This window comes from Protopterus annectens, chromosome 2.part0, assembly GCF_019279795.1.
Source record: "Protopterus annectens isolate FY-2018-M chromosome 2.part0, PAN1.0, whole genome shotgun sequence".
NCBI lineage: Eukaryota > Metazoa > Chordata > Ceratodontiformes > Protopteridae > Protopterus > Protopterus annectens.
This window is the reverse complement of record NC_056728.1, coordinates 1669637558-1669662814: the sequence shown is the minus strand read 5'-3', so window position 1 is coordinate 1669662814 and position 25257 is coordinate 1669637558. Positions and strand designations below refer to the sequence as shown.

General features: G+C 38.1%; 1 protein-coding gene across 1 annotated transcript in view; it reads left to right on the top strand.

Annotated features, from left to right (window-relative positions):
* Positions 1–25257, top strand: part of LOC122793565 (vacuolar protein sorting-associated protein 13D-like) — an 845840-nt gene that overhangs the window by 206217 nt on the left and 614366 nt on the right. The window contains exon 3 of the mRNA XM_044061723.1: positions 11023–11218. Coding sequence (XP_043917658.1) covers positions 11023–11218 — 196 coding nt within the window. The remainder of the gene's footprint in view (positions 1–11022; positions 11219–25257) is intronic.

Sequence of the window (25257 nt, the reverse complement as noted above, 5' to 3'; positions counted from 1 at the left end):
CAGTGTTCACTGCTTATCATTTCTTCCCTTACAGAAGACTCAGGAGGTCATGACTTTGTACACATAGTTGTAGATGCAGAGCAGAGTCCAGGCTCAGACAGTGCTGTGGCTGTTGCAGTCTTTCATGGTACAATTTGCATAGCTGAAGATGGGGATGTTGCAGTGAATTTTGAGATGTCAGTGATTCATAGCCACCAGACTCTCAGACATTCTTTGACTGTCAGACCCTTGTTATCAGGCCTAGGAGTTGTGCACCCACCCTGCCAGCCTTTGGGTGGATCTTTTCATCTTGAAGCCAGGTTCTGATGATCAGTGTTTTACGTATGGTGTGAGAAGCACACAGTCTCGCACATGGTGCAGGGAGTGTGTTTCCCCTCCGGAAAAGAAGCCCCATATCAAACAGGTGGAGCTGAGATTGGTGCTTCTAGCCATGAAGACCAAGGAGAAGAAATGCTTTGATAGTCTGTGTTGATCCTGTCAGGCAACCATTTCATCCTGTGGTACCTAAACAGGCACTGAGATGCAAACTCTTTCTCTCTGTCTCTACAGGAAGGAAATGCTCACATGGCATTGGGTCACAGAGGCATACATCTGTCAGTACTTGACATCCCAAGGAAGTTAGTCTCCAGTCCTTGCACAGGTACTCCTGATCATTGGCTGTCTCATGTCATGGTTTTCTGGATATGGAGCACTTTGGAGGTTGGTTTCTTTGCCACTTGAGAAAATGCAATCTGCCCCTTCTTTTTTGGTGTTATACTACTTGAGAGAGGTTTATACACTTTTCTACTGATTCCATGTCTCAACTCAAAGATCAAAGAAGGAAGAATATCCAAAATTAATTTCCATCACCCTTTTTCAGCAAAGAAGGGTATGGCTTCAAGCTGTAAAATCTCTAGTTGTACAGTAAACCCTGGTCCAGGCCAGGGATGTCTCAATGAGTGGGTTAGCCAATTCACCTGCAAAGCCTGGTGTCTAATGTTGATCCTCTTATCCTACCAGATTTGCTTATGAGTATGTTTGATTTGAATGAGGCTGTATGCAGTCAGGAATCACTCCCTCCAGTCAGTAGGCTTTGCTGCCAGGTAGAAAGGGTTCGCAATTTTGGCATAGTAATGCCCTGTACCTCCCCAGTCAGTCAGTCAGTCAGCCTCCATATGATTATGATGTAGCTTTTGCACCTATGCAGTCTTCATTATTCTACTGTTAAGGTGTTTGTACAGCTATCTTTTTACATCATGACCTTACTGAGGTCAGAATACTGGCCCAGCACCATCTGCACAATTTTTGAAAGGGGTTCTACAACGCTGTCACCCTAAGAGTAACTCCTCTCCTCCATAAGATCTAAAATTCATACTTGACAGTCTTGCCCATCTGCTGGTCAGTTTGGCTAGTTCGGTTGTCTTTTAAGTGCGTCTTATTGAAAGTCTCCTTCCCTGTAGTCTTTACCTGTGTGAAGTATCTAGGTTCATAGGTGTGTACTAGGCTAATGGCCCTGGAGCCTATATAAGCCTAGCCAAGAAGATTCCCTGGCATCATGCCACACAAAGTTAGTTCCCATCCCCTATCTTGTAACTAGGCCTTTTATATAGAGAATCATGTCTGGTCTTCTAGAACAATAAGATGTTTCTCTAGATCAACTACTATTTCTTTATGAATATTATTTCAGTGTTTTTCTGTTAATTTCCCCATCTTATTTGCAGTGGCAGAAATTAGGGAAACAGGGATCCATCATATCTTGGATATGCACTACCATTTGTGGTTTTACCTGAAATAGAGTCACTAATTTAGGAAGACAGATGAGTTGTTTCTTTCATTTGCTCCTGGGGATGTCTTTTAGTTGCCAAGCAGATAATTTCCAATTGGATTTCTAGCTGCATTATCTTTTGGTGTCATTCACCTAAACACCCATTATTAAACTTACTGATCAAAGATCACTCAACAAGATCCTGTAGGCCTTATTCTTTAGACAGCAACTCATGAGAATTAAGTGAGTTTGAGAAGTATGCACTGTAGGACTTAATTGTTCGAGTTCTGTGCTTTTGCAGTCCATGGCTCGTGACATTCCGGTGGTTACTACTTGGGATTTAGCCCAACTATGGACCCATCAAAGAGGATCCTTGACTTTAAGTATAGCAGATAAGCTCTGCTTTAGAACTTGGCAGCAGATCAGATTAGAGCATATGACAAAAACTTGAGTGTATTCAAAGATAATCACTTCTCTACCCCATGACCGAAGTATATTCCTCTCTGTCCAGCTGCTTCACTCTACAGTAAGTATACCAAGCATACAGTAAGTCGGACAACTGCTGCTGCAAAGTTAACATAATCACACTACCTAAGGAACTTGTAAAGCTCAATTCCACCTGCTCTTGCAGAAGTTCAAAAGAAACAGTACCTTCAATTAAAATCCATTATATTGAGTACACAGTAAGTCTGACAACTGCTGCTGAAAAGTTAACATAATCACACTACCTAAGGAACTTGTACAGCTAAATTTCACCTCTAGTTGCAAAAGTGCAAAGAAACAATACCTTCAGTTAAAATTTGTGTAAAGCAATTTCCAAGACTCAAGCTAAAATTAATTGTTTTCCCTCATTTATACATTACTGTGTTCTGTGTTGTAGTGTTGAATCTGCTGGAGGGACACCCCACACACAAGCCTTTTACTGTTGAAGGTGAAGCTAAATTAACACTTTAACATATTTTACTCTAGCAGTGTAAAAGACCCCTTAGAAAGGCAGTAAAAGTCTATTACCATAAAATTAAATGCTGTGACTTATGTGAAGTATTTTATAGAGTTCAAAGGCCTTATCTATGTATCCATAAACATTCTACCCCACTGATTGTTTATTTTTGGTGGTAAACCAGGTAAACCATATGTCGGGGGTAGTAAATGCATTCCATTGAAGTACCTGATTGGTCCTCCCCTCGTCTTAGTTGTTCTCCAACTACTATAGCATTATTTCAAGCCAAAGTCACTGCAGTACTGCCTTTTGCAGTTAACTTAGGTGTATGTTAATAGCAATTTACCAACTTCTTACTGTCTTTAAAATTATCAGGATTTGTCATACCTCCTGTTTTGCTGCAGTTTTACAGATAGTTTTCCTGATACTTACTCTACCATGGACCAAACCCGCCCCATTCAGCCTGAGTGTCCCCTACCCCCAATTTCCACCCACCTCAACTGCATCTACACTTATACATTACTTACTCCACCTCCTTTACTCTCCCTCCTTTCTTGTACCTAATTTTCTATCCAATCACAAACTGTTCTCTCTATACCATCTCCACTCACGTCTGTTGTAAATCCTTCACAAATCTCACTCTGCTCCCTCCTCATCAAAACCTACCTATTCTCCACACTAATGTCACTGCTTATTACCCTACCTAACCATACTGCAAGATTTTACACACTAACAATGCTATTTCCTTAGTGCATTACCTTATTCATCCTCCTCCTTTCATTCCTAACATTACCATCAGTACTAGTAATAAATAAGCACACCTCAACCATTACTTCATCCTCACCTCTTAACCATCTTCACATTAGCTACTCCAAAATCTCTTCAAGTTTATTTCCTATAACTCCATTCCACTGTTGTAACCCCAAAATACTAAAAATGTCAGTCCCAGTGTAAGGTAATACTTCTACCCCAACCTGCTAGACATGTCATAATATACAAACCTTCTTTCTCCACCATGCATCATTGTGGTGATATCCACCCCAACCTGGGTCCCATTCAAACCCCAAACCATAAAATGCTCCCTAAAAGTTTAAAACTAATCACTGTACGCATTAGAAACACATGCAACAAAATCACAGATTTTCATGCATGGATGACCCAACACAACCCCGACATCCTAGCCACAACTGAGACCTGGCTAAAGCGTGAAATAAAAGATGCTGAAGTACTGCCCCTTGGTTATAATATGATTAGGTTCAATAGAAAACATAAAAAAGCTGGTGGAATAGCTAGAATTTTTCCAAATATGCTCACAGTAACTCCCTATACAGGCACAATCCCAAATTTTGGGAAAGCATAAATTCTAATTTCATTCCTAAAACTTGATAGTGGCAAGAGCATATGCCGTGCAGTGCTATATATCCCCCAGGACAGAGCTTTCCAGTACTTGAAAACATACTATCCTGGATAACAGATACAATCACAAATGAAATTATCCTCCTGGGTGATGTAAACATTGACTAGCATTCTTTATCTGCACATAAAGTGATCAACAGCATGAACCTCTTTGGATTCACTCAACGTATTAGTACACCAGCAAGACATGGCAAAACTAACTCCCAACAATCTATCCTGGATTGGATTGTGCTTACCAACCCATCTAATTTTACCTCCTCATGTACCCTCCCTGATACACTAAGTGATTACCTGCCAGCTTATACCCAAAGGAATATTAGACAATTAACAAGGGAACATAAGCTCAAAACTACCCGTAATCTCTCCAAATTCTCCAAGGAGTCTTTCTTTGAATCTCTGAAGGCATTTAACTGATCCATCCTAAAAAGGCTCCCCTTAAATGATACAGTTGAATACTTTGGTGCCGCATTTCTAAATATCCTTATCACCTGACACCACAGTGTGCAATAAGAATTAAAAAGAACCATACCCCATAGCTCATCAGCCATTATGAAAGACAGAGACAAAGCATAGATTAACTGGCAAAAAATAAAAATGACAAAATTTGGCAACTATTCAGACAGCTACAAAACTGGGTCAAGAAACAAGTTAATGGAGATAAAAGGTCTTACTATACTCAGCTACAAAATACCTATAAAATCAACCCTAAAAATTCTGTTTCTCCATATCCTTTCTCATCAGCCCAGGTACAAAAAAGAATCCCAGCCCATACCCAGACATTCTCCCTCTTCAAACTGCTACCTGTTTCAATACATACTTCACAGAATGCATAGCCAACTTAACCTGAAACTCACCTGACACAACCCCTTCCACACAGCCAACTCCCCCTACCTTAGACCCTACCACATTTCCTTTGCAAAACTCACCTATCAGCAAACTCTCCAGTACACATGCAGACAACTCCAGCCACTTTACCTTTCAACCAGTTTCTATAACTCTCATAAAGGAACTTTTACGTAAACTAAAACCTTGTTTCTCCTCAGCTGATAACCTTCCCCCAAATACGTAAATCTAGCTACAGATGCAATAGCATATCCAGTCAACATTCTTATTAATAAATCAGTAACAGAATCCTGTCCATACATTTTTGAAAATGGCACACATTGCTCCCATACATAAAGGCCATAGCCATCCTGTCTCCCCTCTCTAAAATCCTTAAAATGCATTTGTTAACAGTTTCTGCACTATGTCTTACAAAATAAGTTAATCACCAGTAAGTAACATGGATTTTGGCCAGACCACAGTACCTCTACTACATTACTATCATTTACAGACACTGTCAATAAAGCTCAAAACTCTAATAAACTTGTATCTGCAGTATTTCTAGATCCATCAAAAGCCTTTGACATGGTCTCTCACAGTAAACTCGTCAATCACATTTTCACCCTGGGTCTAGCATCTCCATCTATTCAATGATTCCTCTAGCTACCTTGCAGTAGGCAACAAGCTGTAAAATGGCAAGTCTCTGCATACCTTCCAAATTTCCCACAAACATCCCACAAAGATCCATCCTTGGCCCTCTACTTTTCAGTATTTTTATCAATAACCTACATTCATCTTTCTGTGAAGGCACTTTGATTCAATAAGAAGATGACTCCACCATCATCTGCTCTTCAGACACCTTAAACAACCTCCAAGAAATCACTCAACAAGCTGCCAACTCTGTTGAAACATGGCTTACAATGGCACAACACCTACTCAACCCCCCAAAACCAAACTCCTCTTTACCCTAAATCTCATACCCCTAACAAAGAATCTTTCAAAATCTTTTTGGCAAATGGCAAGGAAATCAAGTTAGTCCACCATACCAAACTATTAGGAGTCTTAATAGATGATGATTGTAAATCTGACCTCCACATCCAAAGCAATATCAAGAAACCCCATCAAAAACTAGGCACACATGAAAATTAATCTAGACAAAACCTACCTTCTGCCCTCACTACTCCATGGAGCACCAGTTCTAACCAATAAACAATCATCCATAAAAAACAAACTTGAAAGTTGCTACAGCAAAATTGACAAGTTTGCTACTACTTCATCCATCTTTACCCACCACTGCAAAGCTCTGCATTCCCTTAGCTGGCTGGAACTCCCCCTCTACCTCTCATACATTCCGTGTATAAAATTACATAAAGTCATGCACAAGCCATTAGCCTGCCTAGCTCTTACCCCTTGGATCAATATGTATTTTCCCAAAAAAAACTCTTAGATCGAAAGACAAACAACTTCTCACCATAAATAAATCCCCTAGACTAAGACTATACTTGTGCTCACTAACAAAAAAATGGAACTTCTTGCATCTAACCACCAGAACTATTTCTAACCTACCCACCTTTAAATGCTCCCTAAAAGAATACCTTACAAAATCTTGGACCTGCTCCTGTGCCAATCCTGGCTGAACTTACTCACTATACTTCTCTCACCCTTCCCTTTCAACCTAGATCACACTCAAATCCTCTCCGGCCTCCTACTCCACTCCTTTTGTTTTCCACACTATCTTACCTTATTTAATTCATCTCTGCATACCTCTCCTCTACCTTCATCCATCCATCTATCGTCAACCTCTATTTCCCATTTTGCACATGGGATCGAGGTGTCACTTCAACAGTGACAATCATCTTGAGCCAAGGTTTACACCACTGGGTGGCTAACCTCTTTCCTCCCTACTCACCCAACCTCCCTAAAGGCACCCCACCCTGCACTCTTCTTATAATCACATTCTCTCCATCCTTCTTCCTTCTATAACCATAATATGAACATCATGTCTCATACTAAGACATCACTTAATTTCAGCTTACTGTCTCTGATATCTCTTTAAATATCTTATTAGAATTGCCTCCGGTCTCATTTACTACATACTAATCTATGTAACAATTAATATGACTATTCAGTTTTTCCCCATATACTCTCCAACTCAAGTTATTGTTTTTCATTGCACTTTAATATGAAACATATTTTCTATGCTTTTCTTATTGCAACATTGTTTTTCTTTCACTCTTACGTTTTGTAGTGTAACGTCATGCTTTGGGATTTAAAATATTTGTACTTGCTGTTTTGTAATCTAGCATGATACTTCGTGCTTGGAAACATCTGTACTTGATTTTTCAAATATTGTAATTGCGGAGGTTTTCTCCTTAGGCCTTCGCTAAAAATGGACACTTTCTGGCTTAGTTGGACTTTCCCGGTAAAGGAATATCAAACAAATAAATAAATAAATATTGAAGTAAGCAACTGAATAAAATGCAAAGTTAAACAAGAGTTTTTAAGGGACTTCTGAAAGCCACCAAACATAGATACCTTTCAAAGCTGATCTCTGAGAGGACCTTTTTGATAGGTCAGAAGTAGACTTTATCCATCCCCTGAAAGCCATAGAGCATGCATACCTTCCAAAGCTGGTCTCTGAGAGGACCTTTCTTGATAAGTCAGAAATAGTCTTTATCCAGTCTCTGGTGTTGAGTGCTTTTCCACCTTTTACTGCTGTTGGTGTTCCTTGTTAGATTGGTTTTTACTTTAACATTACTTGCTTTCATGTCCCTAAATATGAGATTTTACTGAAAAGAATGATGCTGAAAGTTGATTAATAGAAGATTGATAAAGAACAAATGCATAGTCAAGGACCATGAAAGATTGTTCTCTCATACATTAAACAATACATTTGGCACATAGGTGTTATTTTCTGCCTCAGCAACTGGAAGATAAGCACTTTCACTTTTTACCAAAATAAAGACTCAGTGTTGTAGAACTGTAGTTGTTTCTTTTTTATTTCTTATTAAGAATATTTAGATGTATGCATAGTTTTCGTATTTTCCAAAGTACATAGCTGTCCAAGTCAGGCATGTACTGCAAAAAGAGGGCAGGTGATAATCGTACAGTAACCTAGTTATTCAGTCAGGGTAAACGTTGAATATCTTTTTGATAGTCATCTACTGAATTGCAGTTGATCAAACTTAAATTTGTAACATCACTTGGATTTTCCAGAAAGTAGAAAAATGCATATCGGTTCAGTATTACTGTTCGATAAGTCATTAATTTTAGTTGAACACTGCCTGTGTTGTGTATACAATAGAAATTAGTAACCGAGTATCAAACTAAAGTAAACCTGTTTCCTATTTTAGGGATTCTTAAATCTTTTGGGGACAATCTGTTCATGTGTATTCTGTTAATTTAATGCTATTAGTTAGTATAATTGAGTTTTGGTTATGTTGAACAGACACACTGCTTGGAGAAATCAGAGTATAGACCATCACGTTGTTTGGGGGGATCTATTATTTGATGAATTGTATCTCTCGGAATGCAGTTTCCATGATTCTAGGTCCTTGAATAAGCAACCCCAAAATGCTTTTGCATTTATTCACTCTACTTCATAATTTTGCATTGTGTTTGGAGAGGACTGAATAAGGAGCAATGATTATATTAGAAGAAAACTGAAATAGTGCAGATTAGCTTATAAGTAGACACTTAGTATACAGGGATTAAGCTGGTAGTACAAGTTGTTTATTTAAGTGTTTTTTTTCCCTAGAGCATTATTACAGAATAAACGAAAAACAAATAAAACATCATTAACCACAACACCTTAGGAGCTTTAGCAAGCAATAGAAATAGCTAAAACAATAGTAACTATGAGACTAAAACCATGTAAATGTATATTAGTCTACTCCACTATATGTCTTTAAGGCATGTCTAAAGCCAGTCAGGGAGGAACATTCTTGAACCACTAAGGTAGCATTTACGCTGGGAAGATCTAGAAAGATAGGCTAGTATGCTGTGTCATTGACTGCAGTTAACTCATTAGCATCTATGTGGTGTGGAATTTCACACCTTTAGCAGCCTACACACACTCTTGTATTCCAGAGCATTTTCTGAAAAATCAACTTAGAAGCATACAATATACAAGAGTAAGTATTTTGTGAACAATAACTGTTATTAAAACTGTACAAATAGCAATGCAATCAGTAAGAAGTATTCTTTACAGAAATAACAGTCAGTGCATTCATAGTCTTTCTTTAAATACTGTAATGTATAATGACGCATACAAACCTAAAATTATGTTTTTCCTGCTAAACTTTCATAAACACATTGCCATATCTTGTAAAGTATGCAACCTAGACATATATTGTTAAAACACTTTTGTTAACCAGACATAAGTTTTGACATGAAAACAAGAAATACTTCTCTGGATGACAGAAATATGAAAATATATTATTGATTGTATATTTAGCAATATAAATAGCACTGAATATCTGTTAAGATGTGCAACTTAACAGTGCAAATGTAAGTGATAGGTTTCTTCAGCAATATCTAAGGTTTCACCTGATGCCATGCAGTAATATGTAAATCACTTGTTTTTCTAAGTATTAAGTACATATGGAAATAGTGCTTATTTGTTATAATTGCTAACAAAAAAATGTGTAGTGTTTCCAGTATATAAATGGAGATTGACAATAAATGTTCCTTTTTCCCACCATATGCCTCAGTAGCTTGTACTTCTCTCAGTTATGAAAACTTGAGCATAAATGTGAAAATATGAATAGCAAGTGGCAAAAAGCGATTATTTTTTTTTTTACTATGAGACATCCTGCATTAACAGTCTTAGTGTCATTTTGTTAATTATTCCTTGCCCCTTCTAATATTGCTTATAAAATATTAGGTGATAAGTCACTTAGTTAAAGAAGCCAGACCCAGAAAAGGTGTGGACGCCATAAGAAGCTATGGGTGTTAACCGAACAAATACAAAAGGCGCTCTAGGCTTGAATTAGACTGTTAGCAGGGAGGAAGAGATTTGCATTTGGCATGACAAAGCCAAGTAGTGTTACATTACTTGTCACTTGAGAGACTAAAACTAAATAAAAGTAGTACAAAACTGATAAAAATTAGATGACAGTAATCTTGATAAAAGTGACAAAAATTAGTAATAAGAATGGAACTATAATAATATTGACTCATCACTGGTGTGTTTAACATTTAAAGCATTTCTCTTTTACTGTCATTGACAAAGTTGCTTATTTAATTTGCTGAGTTTTAAATGTTTGTTAGGGGATTGACTTCAATCCCTCCATCTCCCACTCCATAGTCAAGGGTTAACTTCCTGTTAAGATCTAGTACCATTATATAGCGTGATAGGACAATACCCCAGCTTCAGCCAGGTAGCCCAGGATCTATTATTCACCTAACTGCTGGAGGAACCAGCAGTGTGTATCCGGTATGAGTTGCTGATAGCGGCTTATTACTTACCTAAGGTGTAGGAACGAAACCTTTTGTTTAGCCCCGCCAGTTGCAGGTGGAGGCTTATAAAGTGGGAAGCAGCATGAAGTACCAGCATCTGTACAGTGATTCATGAAATATTGCTGTAGCAATTGGTTAAGAAGTAGGCATGGAAGCATGTATGCATCATTGGTCCAGCATTGCTTCTCCTATTTTGGCAACATGTATGTCAGGGCCACAAGAGATTGTTTTTCTAACTATTATGTACACATGGAAATATTGCCCACAAAAAGACATTGATAGCTACCTGAGTGATGGCCTTACAGCAATTGCCTTCAAAGTAGAACATTTGGGAAATCATAAGAAAGGTTTGTTGATTGATTGCAGGTATGAGGTATGAACTGACAGAATTAAGAAAAAAAAAAAGCCTTCTTTAAAGCCATACATGTACCTGTCCCCATGTCAGACCATTAGCTGATATCCTCGATATTGCCGGAAACATTTACTAAGGCTTTAGTAACTAATGTACTGATTCAGAACATTTTAACCACATTGAAAGTCAGAAGAAAACAATTTATTTTAGGAGTAACTAATGAGAATGAGTCATGCACAAGTCCCTGTATGTATATGATGATAATATTGTATGACTTCCTTTACTCAGGTATCATTGGTGGACTAACAAGTGTGATCACCTCAACTGTGGAAGGTGTAAAAACAGATGGTGGAGTCAGTGGTTTCATAGCTGGTTTGGGAAGAGGACTGGTTGGAACAGTAACTAAGCCTGTAGCTGGAGCTTTGGATTTTGCATCAGAGACTGCACAGGCCGTGAGAGAGACAGCCAGCCTTAGTGGACACAGGTAAGACGTAGAGGTGTTTAGTGGCTGGTGATCATATGCTAATTGATTCTGTAAATATACCAGTTTACAGTTGCTTATGTATTGTACTAAGATATTTATACCATAATGTTATCCTTTGGAGTGTCTTTAATTACATTTTGAACTTATTCACATTTGGCAAGTTTTAACTATCTGTGATGGTCTTTTGCTTAAAAGATCTTTTATCAGTATGTTATTTGGTTTCTATAGTTTATAGGTTTTCCTTACTTGTTTTTCCCATTTTGAAACTATCAGAGCTGCTAAAGTGCTCTTTGGGTTATAGTTGGAAAATTTCATGAAGCAAAATCTTTGTTGACAAATACACCTGTGAAAGTATCTGGTGAAAAAGTCTAAATCAGTATGCTACAGTAATTTTATTTTTTTGTTGTTTCTTTGGAAATATACTTTTTGCAGATTGTATTATTTTTTTATCACAGTGACTAACTTGGTATATTGTTCATGTTCTAACTGTGTTTTATGATGGTTGTGATGATATGGGCAAGTGCCAGCATAGCCAACTGGGGTTTTGTAAAGAATGATATGTCCTTTGAATATCCAACTGATTTATACCAGATGCTTGTGCTGAAAATGTATTTGTGAGTTTTTTTTGTGTTAAAATGTATCAACATTGCACCCTGATGAAATGAAAAGAAGTGTACATGTATTATTGTAACTGAATTTATATGTTTTAATAGAGGATACTGGGACAGCAATGGTTAACCAGCTAACTTAAGAAAAATAAGAGAAATGTAAATGAGCTTTTAAACCATAAAAACGGTACCCCCACAGTGCTGAGTAGGACCGGAGACGCTAGGTCTTGGAAAAAGGCTTTGTTCATTAGCTCATTAAAAAGAGGGTTAGCCCCAGGCACTGCCATAAACATTTAGATGTGTATAGTAGCCATCTATGCTAAATTCCTGTCTCAGCTTCAAAGGGGGATATTGTGAGAACCTAGAGTCAAGTGACCAGATGAGATCATTCTGCCACCCATCTTGGAAATTATATTTTAGATAGTACAGAATATTGAGTATTCCGTTTTGGGGAGCATGACTAGAAAGACCCTCATCCACAGGCATCTTGCCTTGTGATAGTAAGTAACTTAAATAGGGAACAATAATTATTTTAGATAACTCAGGAATATAGTGAATTTTAGTTTAGAGAGTGTTTTTCTTTATTTGTATGAGTGTGTCCATCAATGTTAATTTCAATATTTCTGTAATTTGAACTCTGTGGTTTACTGTAAATATATATTCAATATTTTCATGTTCATTATTTGTTATTAAATATATTTAAAACTTTTATTGTGGCTGGTCCTTATAGAAAGTATCAAACCATTGAGACTACTTATATTTATTTGGTGACACTGTGTGGGCCACTCCAGAAGGCCTCGCTGTCTTGTTCAACTACAGTCATTAGTATTAATATTACACAGTATAATTGGACACCCTTTGTTAAGGGCCTTATAGTAGCTGCTTGTGGAGTGTCTGGTGGCAGTAATAACTACCTTATACTCTGGGCAGAAGGGGACACAGCAGGTAAGTCTGTGACAGCCTTTCCCAAGGGGTGGGGGGGGTTTGTGTGTGAAGAATCAAATCTCTCAGTGTGTGTGTCAGCTACTTGGGGCAGGGACACAAAGCACTGGGTTCATAGACAGGGTGCTGGAAGACTTGGCTTGGACACTCGCCTGAGGACCTAACCCTACAACTGTACCAGTGGGTAGTCTTATTGGGGACTTGGAGAGAGACAGATGTAGAGACATCCAGACCCCAGGATGAGTGTGTTCCCTGTGTGCTCTTAAGGGAAATTGTACTTGATGCAGAGAGGTCTGCATCTGGAAATAGAGTGTAATAGTCCAAATGTATGTCAATCTCCAGTGTCAGTGGTGAGGATTCAGGCTCCTTGATTACTGGCCCAGTGTGGAAACGTCACATATTGGTGGCAGTGGTGAACATCACAATGGTAACAAGAAGTAAGCTTATATTTTCAAACTTGCAGCCAGTCCCCACATTGCAGAGATAGGGCTTTCATATATTACGTTAGTGCTCCAGGTTTTGCTAATGTTCTGAGCACTAGAGGTTTGTCACAGCTGGAATACTGCAGATAGTGGCCAAGTTACTTGAACTGACAGGCTGTATAGGGAACAACTGCTGCTTATTCATTTCTTTTTGCAGACCTGCTGATAATCAGAATAGGTTTGGAAATAACTGGGTACGAAAGCAGAGGTCCAGTGCTGCACATATGGGAATGTGGGTCAGGGGCACACCATTGTCATTACACACTTGGGTCTCAGGATCAATTACAATTAAGCAAAAACACCACAGACTGCAATGCAATGTGAGATCCCATTGTTTACTTCCAGTCATGCTGTCAGTCAAAGTCCAATTGCTTAATAGGATATTCTTTTTCTGGGGGGAAGGGACCCACTTTATGAGAAATAGCAAACTAGGTAAGGTATTTGGTACATGAGAGGTCACTGATGTTCCATGAAAAAAGTGTGTGTAAACTGTTAGCCAAACATTTGTAATGTTGCATTTTTTCAGACATGGTCAGTTGGTGTTCTTGTATGATCATTTTGCTGGATATATTAAGTTATTGGAAAGGTGTATACCTTGTTAGGCAAGTGTATCACATTTGCTTACACCGCAGAAGGTAGAACAAATATTCTGATATCAGAATGGACATTAAGGGTGTTCCTCAAGGATCTGCACTAGAGTCAGTAATAGTTGTTTGTTTATTTCAGGTGAGACAGTTCATACAGCACCTGAGCATTTTGAAGCCTAAAAATCCATTTTATGAACTGGGGGCTTTTAAAAGTGCATTTTATAAATTATGAAGTTTCCTAGAGTTTTATTGTGGAATTCATAAGATATTGTTCACCTGATGCATAGCTCACAACCTCTTTGCACAAAAACTTGGACAAAGACAAAATAATGGGGGGACAAATTTTTAATATTGCTCTTATAAACTTAGAAATGTGCTAGAATAAAAGGTCTTGTGTTACCATGCATTTTCTGAAGAGTATGAAGACTGAAACTCAAATGCCTGTGATTATTTAGTAAATTCAGCCCTCACCGATTTGCCACAAAAGTCCAGAAAAATCACAAATTTTATAAGGAACGGACCAAAAATATGACGCAAAAATCTGGACAGTTGAGAAGTATGCTTGTGAGTTGTGTGCACAAATTTTCTTTTCTGTTCGGCAGTGGATATACAGATGGAGTAAGACTTATAGCACTAATAATTCAGATTTTGAAAATAACCTGCAGTGGAGTTTTTATTGGACTTTTATTGGTCTGTAGAAATCCATCTTCCTTTTATACAACAGTGAAAGCAAATTAATCTTAATTAGCCAAAGTAACCATGAGTTAATAGTATATGCTGTCTTACTTAAAGTAGAGTCAGTGAGTGATCTGACCATAGCTGACAGTAAGCTCATTTACATATGAGATTGTTCAGAAATTTTTGGAAGGGAAATAGAAACTGGGTGTATATTCTGAAAATTATTTGCTTTGGACACATTACTGTACTGTTGTCTTTCCACCATGTCATTGTAAAGCCTTTGTTGAATTGTCTGTTACCATTTAGTCACCAAGTTTAAGCAAAAATGTTTGTCCTGGACTAACACACTGATTTGCCAAGAAAAGAAAAGTAAATTATGTTTACAGTATAAATCTGAGGAGTAACTTCATTGGTGTGTGAGTCAGATGACAGGCTGGATATCTGTATCATATATTATTAAAGCCTAATGCTAATAATGCTGGTGTTAAATCCAGTAACATCTGTTTCACAAGTTCCAGAATTTGAACCTGGTAGACTGAATATAATGTCAGAATGCTACTCAAAATGGCCAAATTAGTCACTTTCATTTAATTTATCATTATCAAACCACCAAAGGCATAATGTATTAGTCCTGAAAAGATGTCTTTTGCTTTCTACTTCCCAGTGTCTGTTGACTAGTATTTTGTCCCGGTGCATTCTGTTTTTACTTACTTTTCACAAAATCTACAGTAGGTTTGCTTCGCTGCGATAACCTCTTCGCACAAATGTAGAAAGTACATATTTTCTTTAAATCGCAAGCATATAGCTCAGTCATTATTTTTTTGAAAGGTATATCATTGATTTTAGTTTTATATGGCAAGTATTTAACCTACAGCATCTCATAAGTTGCTGAAAAGCATGCTAGAAAACTGGAAGTTTTGGATCCAGAAGTTTGAATTTTGTCTTGCTGCAAGTGACCACAGTGACAAAGTCTATGCACCACTTTTCTACAAACTGCAGAAAATGAAGATAAATGTTTTTTGCTCTTATTGTGAAGGATAAAAGTAATTTGGAAGTTCTGAAAGCTAAAATATAGGCATACAGTGAGACAAAAAAGAATCTACCCTATATAAGGCATGTATGCATTAATCAGAAATCAAGAGGAGCAAGAGACTGTTGATGCTTATGTGACAGAAATGAGGCATAAAGCGAATGACCGTGATTTTGGTCAGCTGTGTGATTTTATTGATCAGTGACTGAACTATGTGCGGCAAAAAGACATGATTACATAAGAGGCGGGCTTTTGATAGAATTTTGCCTAACACTTGAAAAATTTGTAGATATTTTGTATGAGTGAATTTTCAAATATGTTGTTAAAGTCCTGTTGGCAGAGAAGTGTGTAGAAGTGACAGGAAAGTAAAGGAAAACAAAACCTAAAAGGTGGGGAAAAAAAATGAAAATGAACATAACAACTAGTAGCAAGCAAGCAACAAAGAACCATATCTATTTTATTTGCTGTGACTGCAGATGTGAAAATGGACAGTATAAACCGAAAAATGTGAAGTTTGCAAAATACATAGATGTGTTGGGCATTATGCAGGAATGTCTTTAAAAGAGAAAAAAGTTCCAGAAACAGTGTTAACCTGGAGACAATCAGTAATGGAAAAATAAACATTTGTGTACTTTGGAGCTGTGTATGCGGTTCTATATTACAAAGTCGAAAGATGAAAAGAGTGAACGCTCTTTTATCAAACACTGAAAGCCGAAATCACTAAATATCAAAGACACAGATCAACGATTTTTTTCCCCAGGGAGAAAAAATCGCTGCTCTGCCAAAAAAAAAAAAAAATGAATCCAACTCCCCCTGCTTAAATATACCAACTCCAAGATCACACCACGGTGGAGCAAAGGGCAAAGTCCCAAAAATGGCCCAGTGTTTTTTTTCCCCCTGGGAAAAAAAATCGCTGTTCCGTGTATTCAATATTTAGTGCTTTCGGCTTTCGGTGTTTGATAAAAGAGCATTCGCTCTTTTTATCTTTTGACTTTGTAATATAAACCCATGTATGAAGAGCATACCCCTGAGTGTTGTGAATTAGAGAGACAATAGTTCTATCCACAAAGCTATAAAGAAAAAAATAACAGAAAATAGTTTGGTCTGAAAAGCTATATATATAAATGCAAATCAGTTGTGTTGAAGGTTGACACTGCAGCAGAGTATAATATAATACCTGAAATCTACCTACAGATTTTTATTTCAGGGTGCCGGAGTCTGCATTTATTTATTTTTGTCATACTCTGGGCATAAAGGGAAGCTTTTGGGTCAGATCTGCTTTGAACATTGATTATAAATTCAAGATTTATGAGCAGCTTTTTCAAGTGGTAACTCATCAGTCTTAGTTAAGGCAATCCGAAACACTAAAGGCAGAGGAGTGTCCATATTCATTAAGGATATCCACACCTCCAGGGTAGTTGCTCAACATAATGCATCCAAAATTATCCAAGTGCAACTAACACTGGGCAAGACTGCAATCCAGGTTGTAGCTTATTACAGATCCCCCACCATGCCCCAGGATTCCCAGTCTTCATTTCTTAAGATACTGGAAAATATTAAGGTACAACCCAACACCTTAATTATGGGCGATTTCAACTACGCCACCATCAGCTGGGAAAACTACTTGTGTACCAACTCATTCACTCACCATTTTCTGGAATTCATAAATTCCAACACCTTGGATCAGCTTGTCCATACCCCCACCAGGGACAGCAATATCCTGGACTTGGTCATTACCAGTATGGGTAACTGGTGTTCCATGCCAGAGGTCAACTCCTTGCAGGTCAGATCTGACCACAAGCTAAGCACCCTAGACATCCATATCCCACCCCCACCCCCTATTAAGGAAATCACTGTCAAAAACTACTCCAAAGCCAACTTCATGCTTCTTAAGACAGAAGTGGCAAACTTCACGACACCCATGCAGACGGAAAATAGAGGTACGACTGCTGAATCTAGCACAAATGCACTGTATAAGCACATACACGAGTCATGGATTGTGCCATCCCCAACAGAACCAAGATGCTATCCTCTGCCATAAACAAACTCTACCAACAGAAGGAAGAAGCTGTTGCAAAAGAGTAAAAATCTTAAGATTGGAGGAACTCCCTGGTCAGCCTCAGCAAGAAGCTGAGATCCCTCATAAAATCCTCCAAAGCCAGTTATGAAAGTAAAATCACCACTGATTCCAAAAATAACCAGAAAGCATTCTACAGCTATGTCAAGAATTTCAATGGCAACACTCCGATCTGCTGTGAGCTACAGCACAATGGCACTAAATATACAGAACCAACTGATATTGCCAACATCCTGGCAGATAGGTTCAGTGCTAACTTTACCCCCCTCTCACCCTCCAAAGGGCCCATCTAAATACTGGAAGAATGCAAAGCCCCTGTAATCACGGATGAACAAGTAAAGACCACACTCTCCAAAGACAAGAACACAGCATCCATGGGACCAGACAACATCCCAGGCTGCGTACTGTACGAACTCGCACCCCACCTAAGTACCATGTTCAATCATAGCCTCACCTCAGGCTATGTGCCTACAGAATGGCGCACAGTGACGGTTACCCCCCTCCACAAAGGGGGTGCCACCACAGACCCTGGAAACTACCGCCCCATTAGCCTGACGAGCCTGGTCTGCAAGACCATGGAACATGTCATCTTGGAGCTCATAAACAAAGACAAGGATAACCTCCAAACCCTGGACCCCACTCAGTTTGGGTTTGTAAAAGGTAGATCATGTCTACTGAACCTGATTGACTTCTTTGAAGCAGTCACTAGAGCCGTAGATGAGAGCAAGGTAGTGCACACAGCCTATCTTGACCTCGCCAAGGCTTTCGATACCATCCCCCAGTCTGGAATTATAGATAAACTCACTGAACTTGGCATAAATCCCTATGTCACAAGATGGGTGGCCAACTGGCTCACTGACAGAACCCACACAGTAAAAGTAGCTGACTCCAAGTCCGACTTCAGACCAGTGAAGAGTGAAGTACCACAGGGTTCGGTCCTGGGTCTTCTCCTGTTCGGCATCTACTTCTCTGAAGTGCAGGCCAACACAGAAGGTCTTTTGCTAGCAAAGTTCGCAAATGACTGCAAACTGGAAGCCATAATAGAATCACCTAATGATGTAGACATTCTACAAAAGGGCTTCACAGAGACAGAAGTTTGGCGTCAAAGTCATGGCTTCAAGCCCAATGCCAATAAGTGCATTGTCATCCCCTTTGGGAAAAACTCGGTACCCATGAAGTACCACATAGGCGGTAGCTCATTAAACACTGAAAGTGCGATAAGGGACCTCAGGACACAGGTGGGCAGTAGTTTCTCCTTTGATACCCACATCACCACAGTAGTCAGGAAATCCTTCTACATGGCACTCCTCATCATAAAAGGATTCTCCTCTAGAAAAAAGGATGTCATTGTTCTTCTCTACTCATCCCTCATTAGACCCATTATAGAGTACAATGCCCTGTTTGGCATGTATCTCACAAGACACCTACAACAATTGGAAAGGCCACAGAAATAATTCACTAAGAGAATTACTGGCCTCAAACAGATGCCATACGCAGACCGTCTCAAAAAACTCCAGCTTTACTCCGTCGCATATTGCCTACTCAGAGGCAATCTCTGCCTTACATACAAAGCTATGTCAAACCCAGAGCTGTTGGACATGCTACACTTAAAGAAATCCCAATCTCTCCGAACTACACACTCCATTGACCTAAACCTCATCACCACAATAAACAGAACATGCTGGAGGGATAGATTTCTGTTCCAGAGACTTCCCGTACTCTCGAACAAACTTCCCATTCATGTAAAGCAAAGCTCCTCATTGGTCCTCTTTAAGAAAAATCTTGACGACTGGATGGGAAATAGAAAATTCACCCCGGGGATCACTTCTGCGGCACTGCATGACAGAGGCACAGGAAAATAATTTTCTTGGTTGGCGAAAGCCAGGGAACCTTTTTGGCTAGGCTTATATAGGCCCCAGGGCCGGTAGCCTAGTACCTGCCTATGAAGTTAAGTAGATTGAAATGCAAACCAAGACAGCTGTGCTACAAGAATGGGTGTATGTTCTAGTCACATTGCTTGAGCTGATATCCAGTGTTTAAGCAAGTTCAGTATTAAGCCAGAAGCTTTACAGTAACAGCATTACGCTGAAAAAAAAATGAACTGAGTAGAAAGCAGAATTGCAATGTTCCTTCAGGTAAAATGTATGCAGTAGAAAGACATTGCAGAAAAAACAACTGTTGTGCTCATGTCACTGAAGATACAGAAGCACAATTTGTATTGCACTGAAGCGAACTCTGACATTCTATTAAGCTGTTTTGATCTGTTTGAATTAAATTGTCATAAGAAGCAGTGCTGGTGATTAATTCAGTGCATAGAGTAACCACAGGGACTGACTGCAATGACAGTACAAGTGCTACAGCTGGAAATAATTGTGAAACAGACTGAGCCTCCAAAATTGGTTAACAGTATAGTAGTTACTGTGAAGGAAGACAAAGTTAGGATCTGTATAGACTCACAAGACTTATCAACAGACAGTAAGTGAGCACTGTCCTCCATGGTTAGTAGAAAAATAGTTGCAACCTTTCCTAATGCAAAATTTTGTTCATTAGTAGAAGTATGTCAGGGGAACTGGCAGATTTAACAAGATAAAGTAAACTACAAGCTACATACCTTTAATTCACCATTGGGCAGATCTAGAATTCTAAGACTTCCATCGGCCATTTTATCAGCTCTAGAGGTCTTTCAAAAAACTGTAGTTGATATATTTCAAGGCTTCAGTGGAGATACAAGCATAATTGACTGTATTTTAGTTTGGGGCTTAATTCAAGAGCATGATATTTCTGTAATTAACCTGCTAGACCGAATAGACAGAGCAAAATATCATACTGGTGACTCTTCTTTGAAATATGTGGGTCATCTAATTTCTTATGGGTTACAGCCATTGATGAAAGGGTGCATGTTATTTTAAATATGCGGACTCCAAATGAAAGCTCTTATTATTGCAGTTGTAGGGATTTCCAAATTTGTCACACAGTCATCAGATGTATCTGCACTTCTGAGAACTCTCATTGAGCAAGATACAGTCCAGAATTAGTTTGAAGAGTTGGCTGAAAGCTTTGGTTTATTGAAGAGGTGTGAGCATTAACTGCATAGCTATATATTATCTGTAAAATTAGATATTCCTAAAGTACCTTATTCTGTGGGGAGAAATCAACTCAACCCACTTAACTCTTGCCCTACTTCTCAATCTTTCAGCTATTTATTAATTGTGGTCCACAATTTCTCATCTGTTGATAAAAATGTGGCCTGACCTTTATATAAAGCTAGAAACATTTTTCCATGCTTTTGTCTTACAGTATATAGCTATAAACAAGAAATTCTAGCTTCTCAGTTGTTGTAATACCTTTTGTTTCGTCTCTCTCCTTAGCTGCCATAACAGAATCCTTTTAATACATACACCTTAATACTTCAGCATATCATAGCCCCATAAATATGGGTATTGCTGAAATAGTTTGTGTTTGTACATAGTTTTCCGCTGTAGGTTTTGGTTTATCATCATTTATTTTATATACTTTAAAGTCATTTCTCTGTTTATCAAGTGCCAAAATATCATCTGTGAATAAGATTAACTCTTCCTGATTACCACACCAGTTATATGCTTGAATTTGATAATCCCTTATCATCTTTGCCAGTAGCTCTAAATAACAGAATGTAAAGATGATACACCTGCCAGGTTCCTCTATTCAAACAGCTCATTGGAGAGGAACGTTCCCACCTTAGTTCTTGCCTCAGACCCTAAATATTTATTCCTCTTAACTGATTTTGTATTCTATCAGGAAATGCAAATGCTTCCATTGCCCTGCTTACTGCATCAAATGCTTTCTCTGCATCAAGACTCCCCAACAATAATGGTATTTTCTTACACTCTGCCTCCCTCTGGATAACCATAGTTCTGTAAGTTTTCTCAAATGTTTGTCTCTCCTCCACAAAACCACATTGATCCATATTTCTCTACTATGATAGCACCTTTGACATTTTTGTAGACATAGACACTTTATAGTCATGATTTAAAATTGAAATAGGTTTATATAAAGTAGAGTCTGACTAATACAGCCACCACAGCTTTCTTCCAAGATACTGCCCCCCACCCTCACCCTTTTAAAAAAATTGCAAAACAAAACCATCGAGATTTTATCACTTTCTTCCCTCTCAACTTCCAAACTTCCACAGGAATACTGTTTGGTCCTGGAGACTTCCCCTTTAATTGTAGATCACCAATTTCATCTCATCTTTTCCTGTCTTATTTTAATTGTTAAGCCCTCGTCTTCCTTTAACCTTGTCATAATTAAGTATCCAGTAAATGTTTCCAGTTGTGCCTTTTGTTGGTTTCTACATTCCTCTGCTTTATACAGCATTTTAGAAAATGTTTGAAATAACCTCTAATATTTCTGTAGCATGTCTGCTTATTTTACTTGTTACAGGCTCCCTAAGTTTAGCAACAGTCCTTTCTACTTTCTGTTGCCCAAGTCGTTGTGCTAAAAGTTTTTGTTATCTGAAGTTGTTAGAAAGAGTTGCTTAACAGCACCTTTCTAACCTGATGCATATTTCGCAAATATTCCCTTATTTTCTCTTTTGTACTTTGCAGTTGTTACTACTTTTGTTTTATGAATTTCCCTTATTCTAAAATACTTAAAATGTGTTAACACCTCTAAATGATTCCTATTTCGTTTTACCATATCTCTTTCTGTCTTACTTCTACTGTGTTTTTGAACTCCACTTTATTTGTATCTCACTCAGTGTCATTTCTGACCAAATTTCTGTCTTACTTAATAACTTTTTAATCAGTTCCATTACCCATTCCTTAAATTCTTCTCTGTTTAGCAGATAAGTAGAAAAACACCAGTGTCTCATTTTACTTCCTTCATCTTTATCTCAACTTTTGTTGATGCATGATCTGAAATTGTCACTGTACTTGTTTCAAAGCTTTCAGTTATGTTCATAGGTTAGTACAAAGCTAACTGCCCTTGCGAGCCATTGTAAGCCTAGCCAATTATCCCTTGTGAGACTCAAACCCTGCACCTTGTGTTTGTAAGGCAAACACCTTAACCATTAGGCCACCCTCCCAACCTGATGTCCAGTCCATCTCAACTATTATACCTTGGGAAATCATATGTAAATTCAGTCTAGGTCTCTACTTCTGAATTCACATCTTCCGTGCCAAATAATCTCATATATTTATATGGAAATCTACTTTCTTTTGCTGTATGTTCCATTCTTGGTCCCCTGATACAGTCTTACTATTGCAAATCAGATTATAGCCCCTACTCATAAATAATACTTCTTGCTGAAAACTTGCTATTTCTACCAACATTCTCTTAAGCTCTATAACATCAATTTTAGGTGGAATGTTAATACACACTGTCATAATCCTCTTCCCCTGTCAGTAAACCCCTTACTGCCACAAATCTAACATTACTGGCTTTTTTCCTCATCTTCTGTCACTATCAAAGCCCCTCTATTATTCGTTGTTTTTATTTCACTTTTTCTTTGTCCCTAATACCTCTATCCCGAAGTCCTTTCTTTGTCAAATTCACATGTTCATTTTAATTCACGTGTGTGTCCTGCAACATTGCTAGTTGTGCCCTACAAGTCTTAATATAATACAGTATTATTTCTTTTTTTCTATACTTATAAGGCCATTTACATTCCATGAAAATATGGACAAAGTAACCATTATGGTAGAACACTATTTCTCCCATCTGCCATACATAACCATTCTTTTGAAGACATACTTCCAACTTTTAGTTTACACGAACACATTAATGTTGGCATGCTGCTGCTTTATAGTCTCCCATTTATTCACTAATTTCACAGTGCTGCTGGTATTCTTCCTGATCCTCTCCATCTCCTAATGCCAGTGTCTGGTTCAGGTCCAAGGTAGTCCTGGTTCTTCTAGTCAGCTCCTGTATGGAAAATGTTTCACTGACAGAGTCTCTCTGTGGACTTAGTTACTGCCTGAAGAATGAAAAGCAAAGTCCCCTTTTGTTTGCTGGCTCACCTATTGATAGCAAAACTTAATTTTCTCTATAGCCTGTTTTGTATCTAAAAATGTATTTGATTCTCCAGGAAAAACATTGACAGCTTGAGTCTCTGACTTGCATTTCGACATTCCCTGATTGTTGGGATAATATCATCATAACCTTATTACATGTTCTCAACATGGATGCAAAGACTGAGGACTTTCAAGATGGATGCACAATGACCAACAGGTTGATTAGAACCTCTCTCAATGTGAAAACTAAAGCTCAAGAAAAAAAGTCATTAAAAGTTATCAATTTAGGTAAATTCAGTTACTGGCTAGTAAATACATTGTCAGGATGCTAGCAATGAAGTAATCTGGAGAAAGTAAAGAGAAAATAAATCAGGAAAGTAGAAGGAAAAAAACACTTTGGGGAAAATAAGCTATTCAGCAAAAAGCAGTTCAAGTTTCAGCAGGAGATGGAATCAACTAATTTAGAGGAAAAATGCATCAAATATAGTCAAGACGTTTAAAATAAGTGTTTAACAAAAATATATAAATTTAAATAACAAACGTCTGGGCAAAAGAGAAGCAGCTTTCTCTAGTAATTCAGATGAACTGATAAAACTGAAAAAATCAGAGGATGAATGAAAAAAATTGCTGGTCGATCATGATGCTTTTAAAGAACAGCTGTTTAAAAAAAAAAAAAAACAGTAGAATTAGAAGACAGAGCATACAGAGAAAATTGTGATTTTTTTGCTGTACCAGAGAAGGAAAAAAACTGCATTAATTTTATGAAAGCACAGATAGGTTGCTTATCTGTGCTTTCATAAAATTAATGCAGTTTTTTCCTCACATTGAGAGAGGTTCTAATCAACCTGTTGGTCATTGTGCATCCATCTTGAAAGTCTTCAGTCTTTGCATCCATGTTGAAAACATGTAATAAGGTTATGATGATATTGATTTGTAGAGCATCAGTCATTGTCTACTTCACGTACTATCAGTTACAGAAGAAAAGTCTAAGAGATTAAAGTGTTTAACCAGTTTTTTCAAAAGCTATCATTTCCTTCAGACTGATATTCTTTGGAAGCATGAGTGTACTTCACTTCCCATGGACTTCAGACTGTGCTAAATATTCCCACCAGGCAAACTATAAGCATCTGTGGTAAGGGTTTGGTGGGCACTGTCATTTACGCCCCCTCACAAACACCATGGGACAGATGGAGGCCTGTCCTCTTTATGCTGTTATTGTTGTGTCCACCAATACAACTCTTCCTCAAGGTAAGGATGAGAGGAATCACCTGGTGCAGAGAATGACTGTGTTACTGTCCAAGTTCTTGAGATGCTACAGCATTTTCATTATGTGCAGTCTAGCGAAGAGAGCCATATGAATAGAGGAAGACATGTATCTAGGATTCTGAAGAGTCCTCTGGTTATCATAGTTGATTTTTTGTTATATCCTCAAAATAAGCTTTCAGGTGGAGTTTGCTAATCTTGAAATGATAAAGCTGTCCCCTGTTTATATCCAGCAGAGGTACCAGTAAACTCTTTGACTTATTTGGAGTTGGGCTTGACATTGGTAAGATTGTGGAAAAGCCCAGATGGGGTAGGCGGTGCACAGTTTGTGTTGGTGACCTTTGGATTCCTGCTAATGGTGTCTGGTACAGGCATTTAC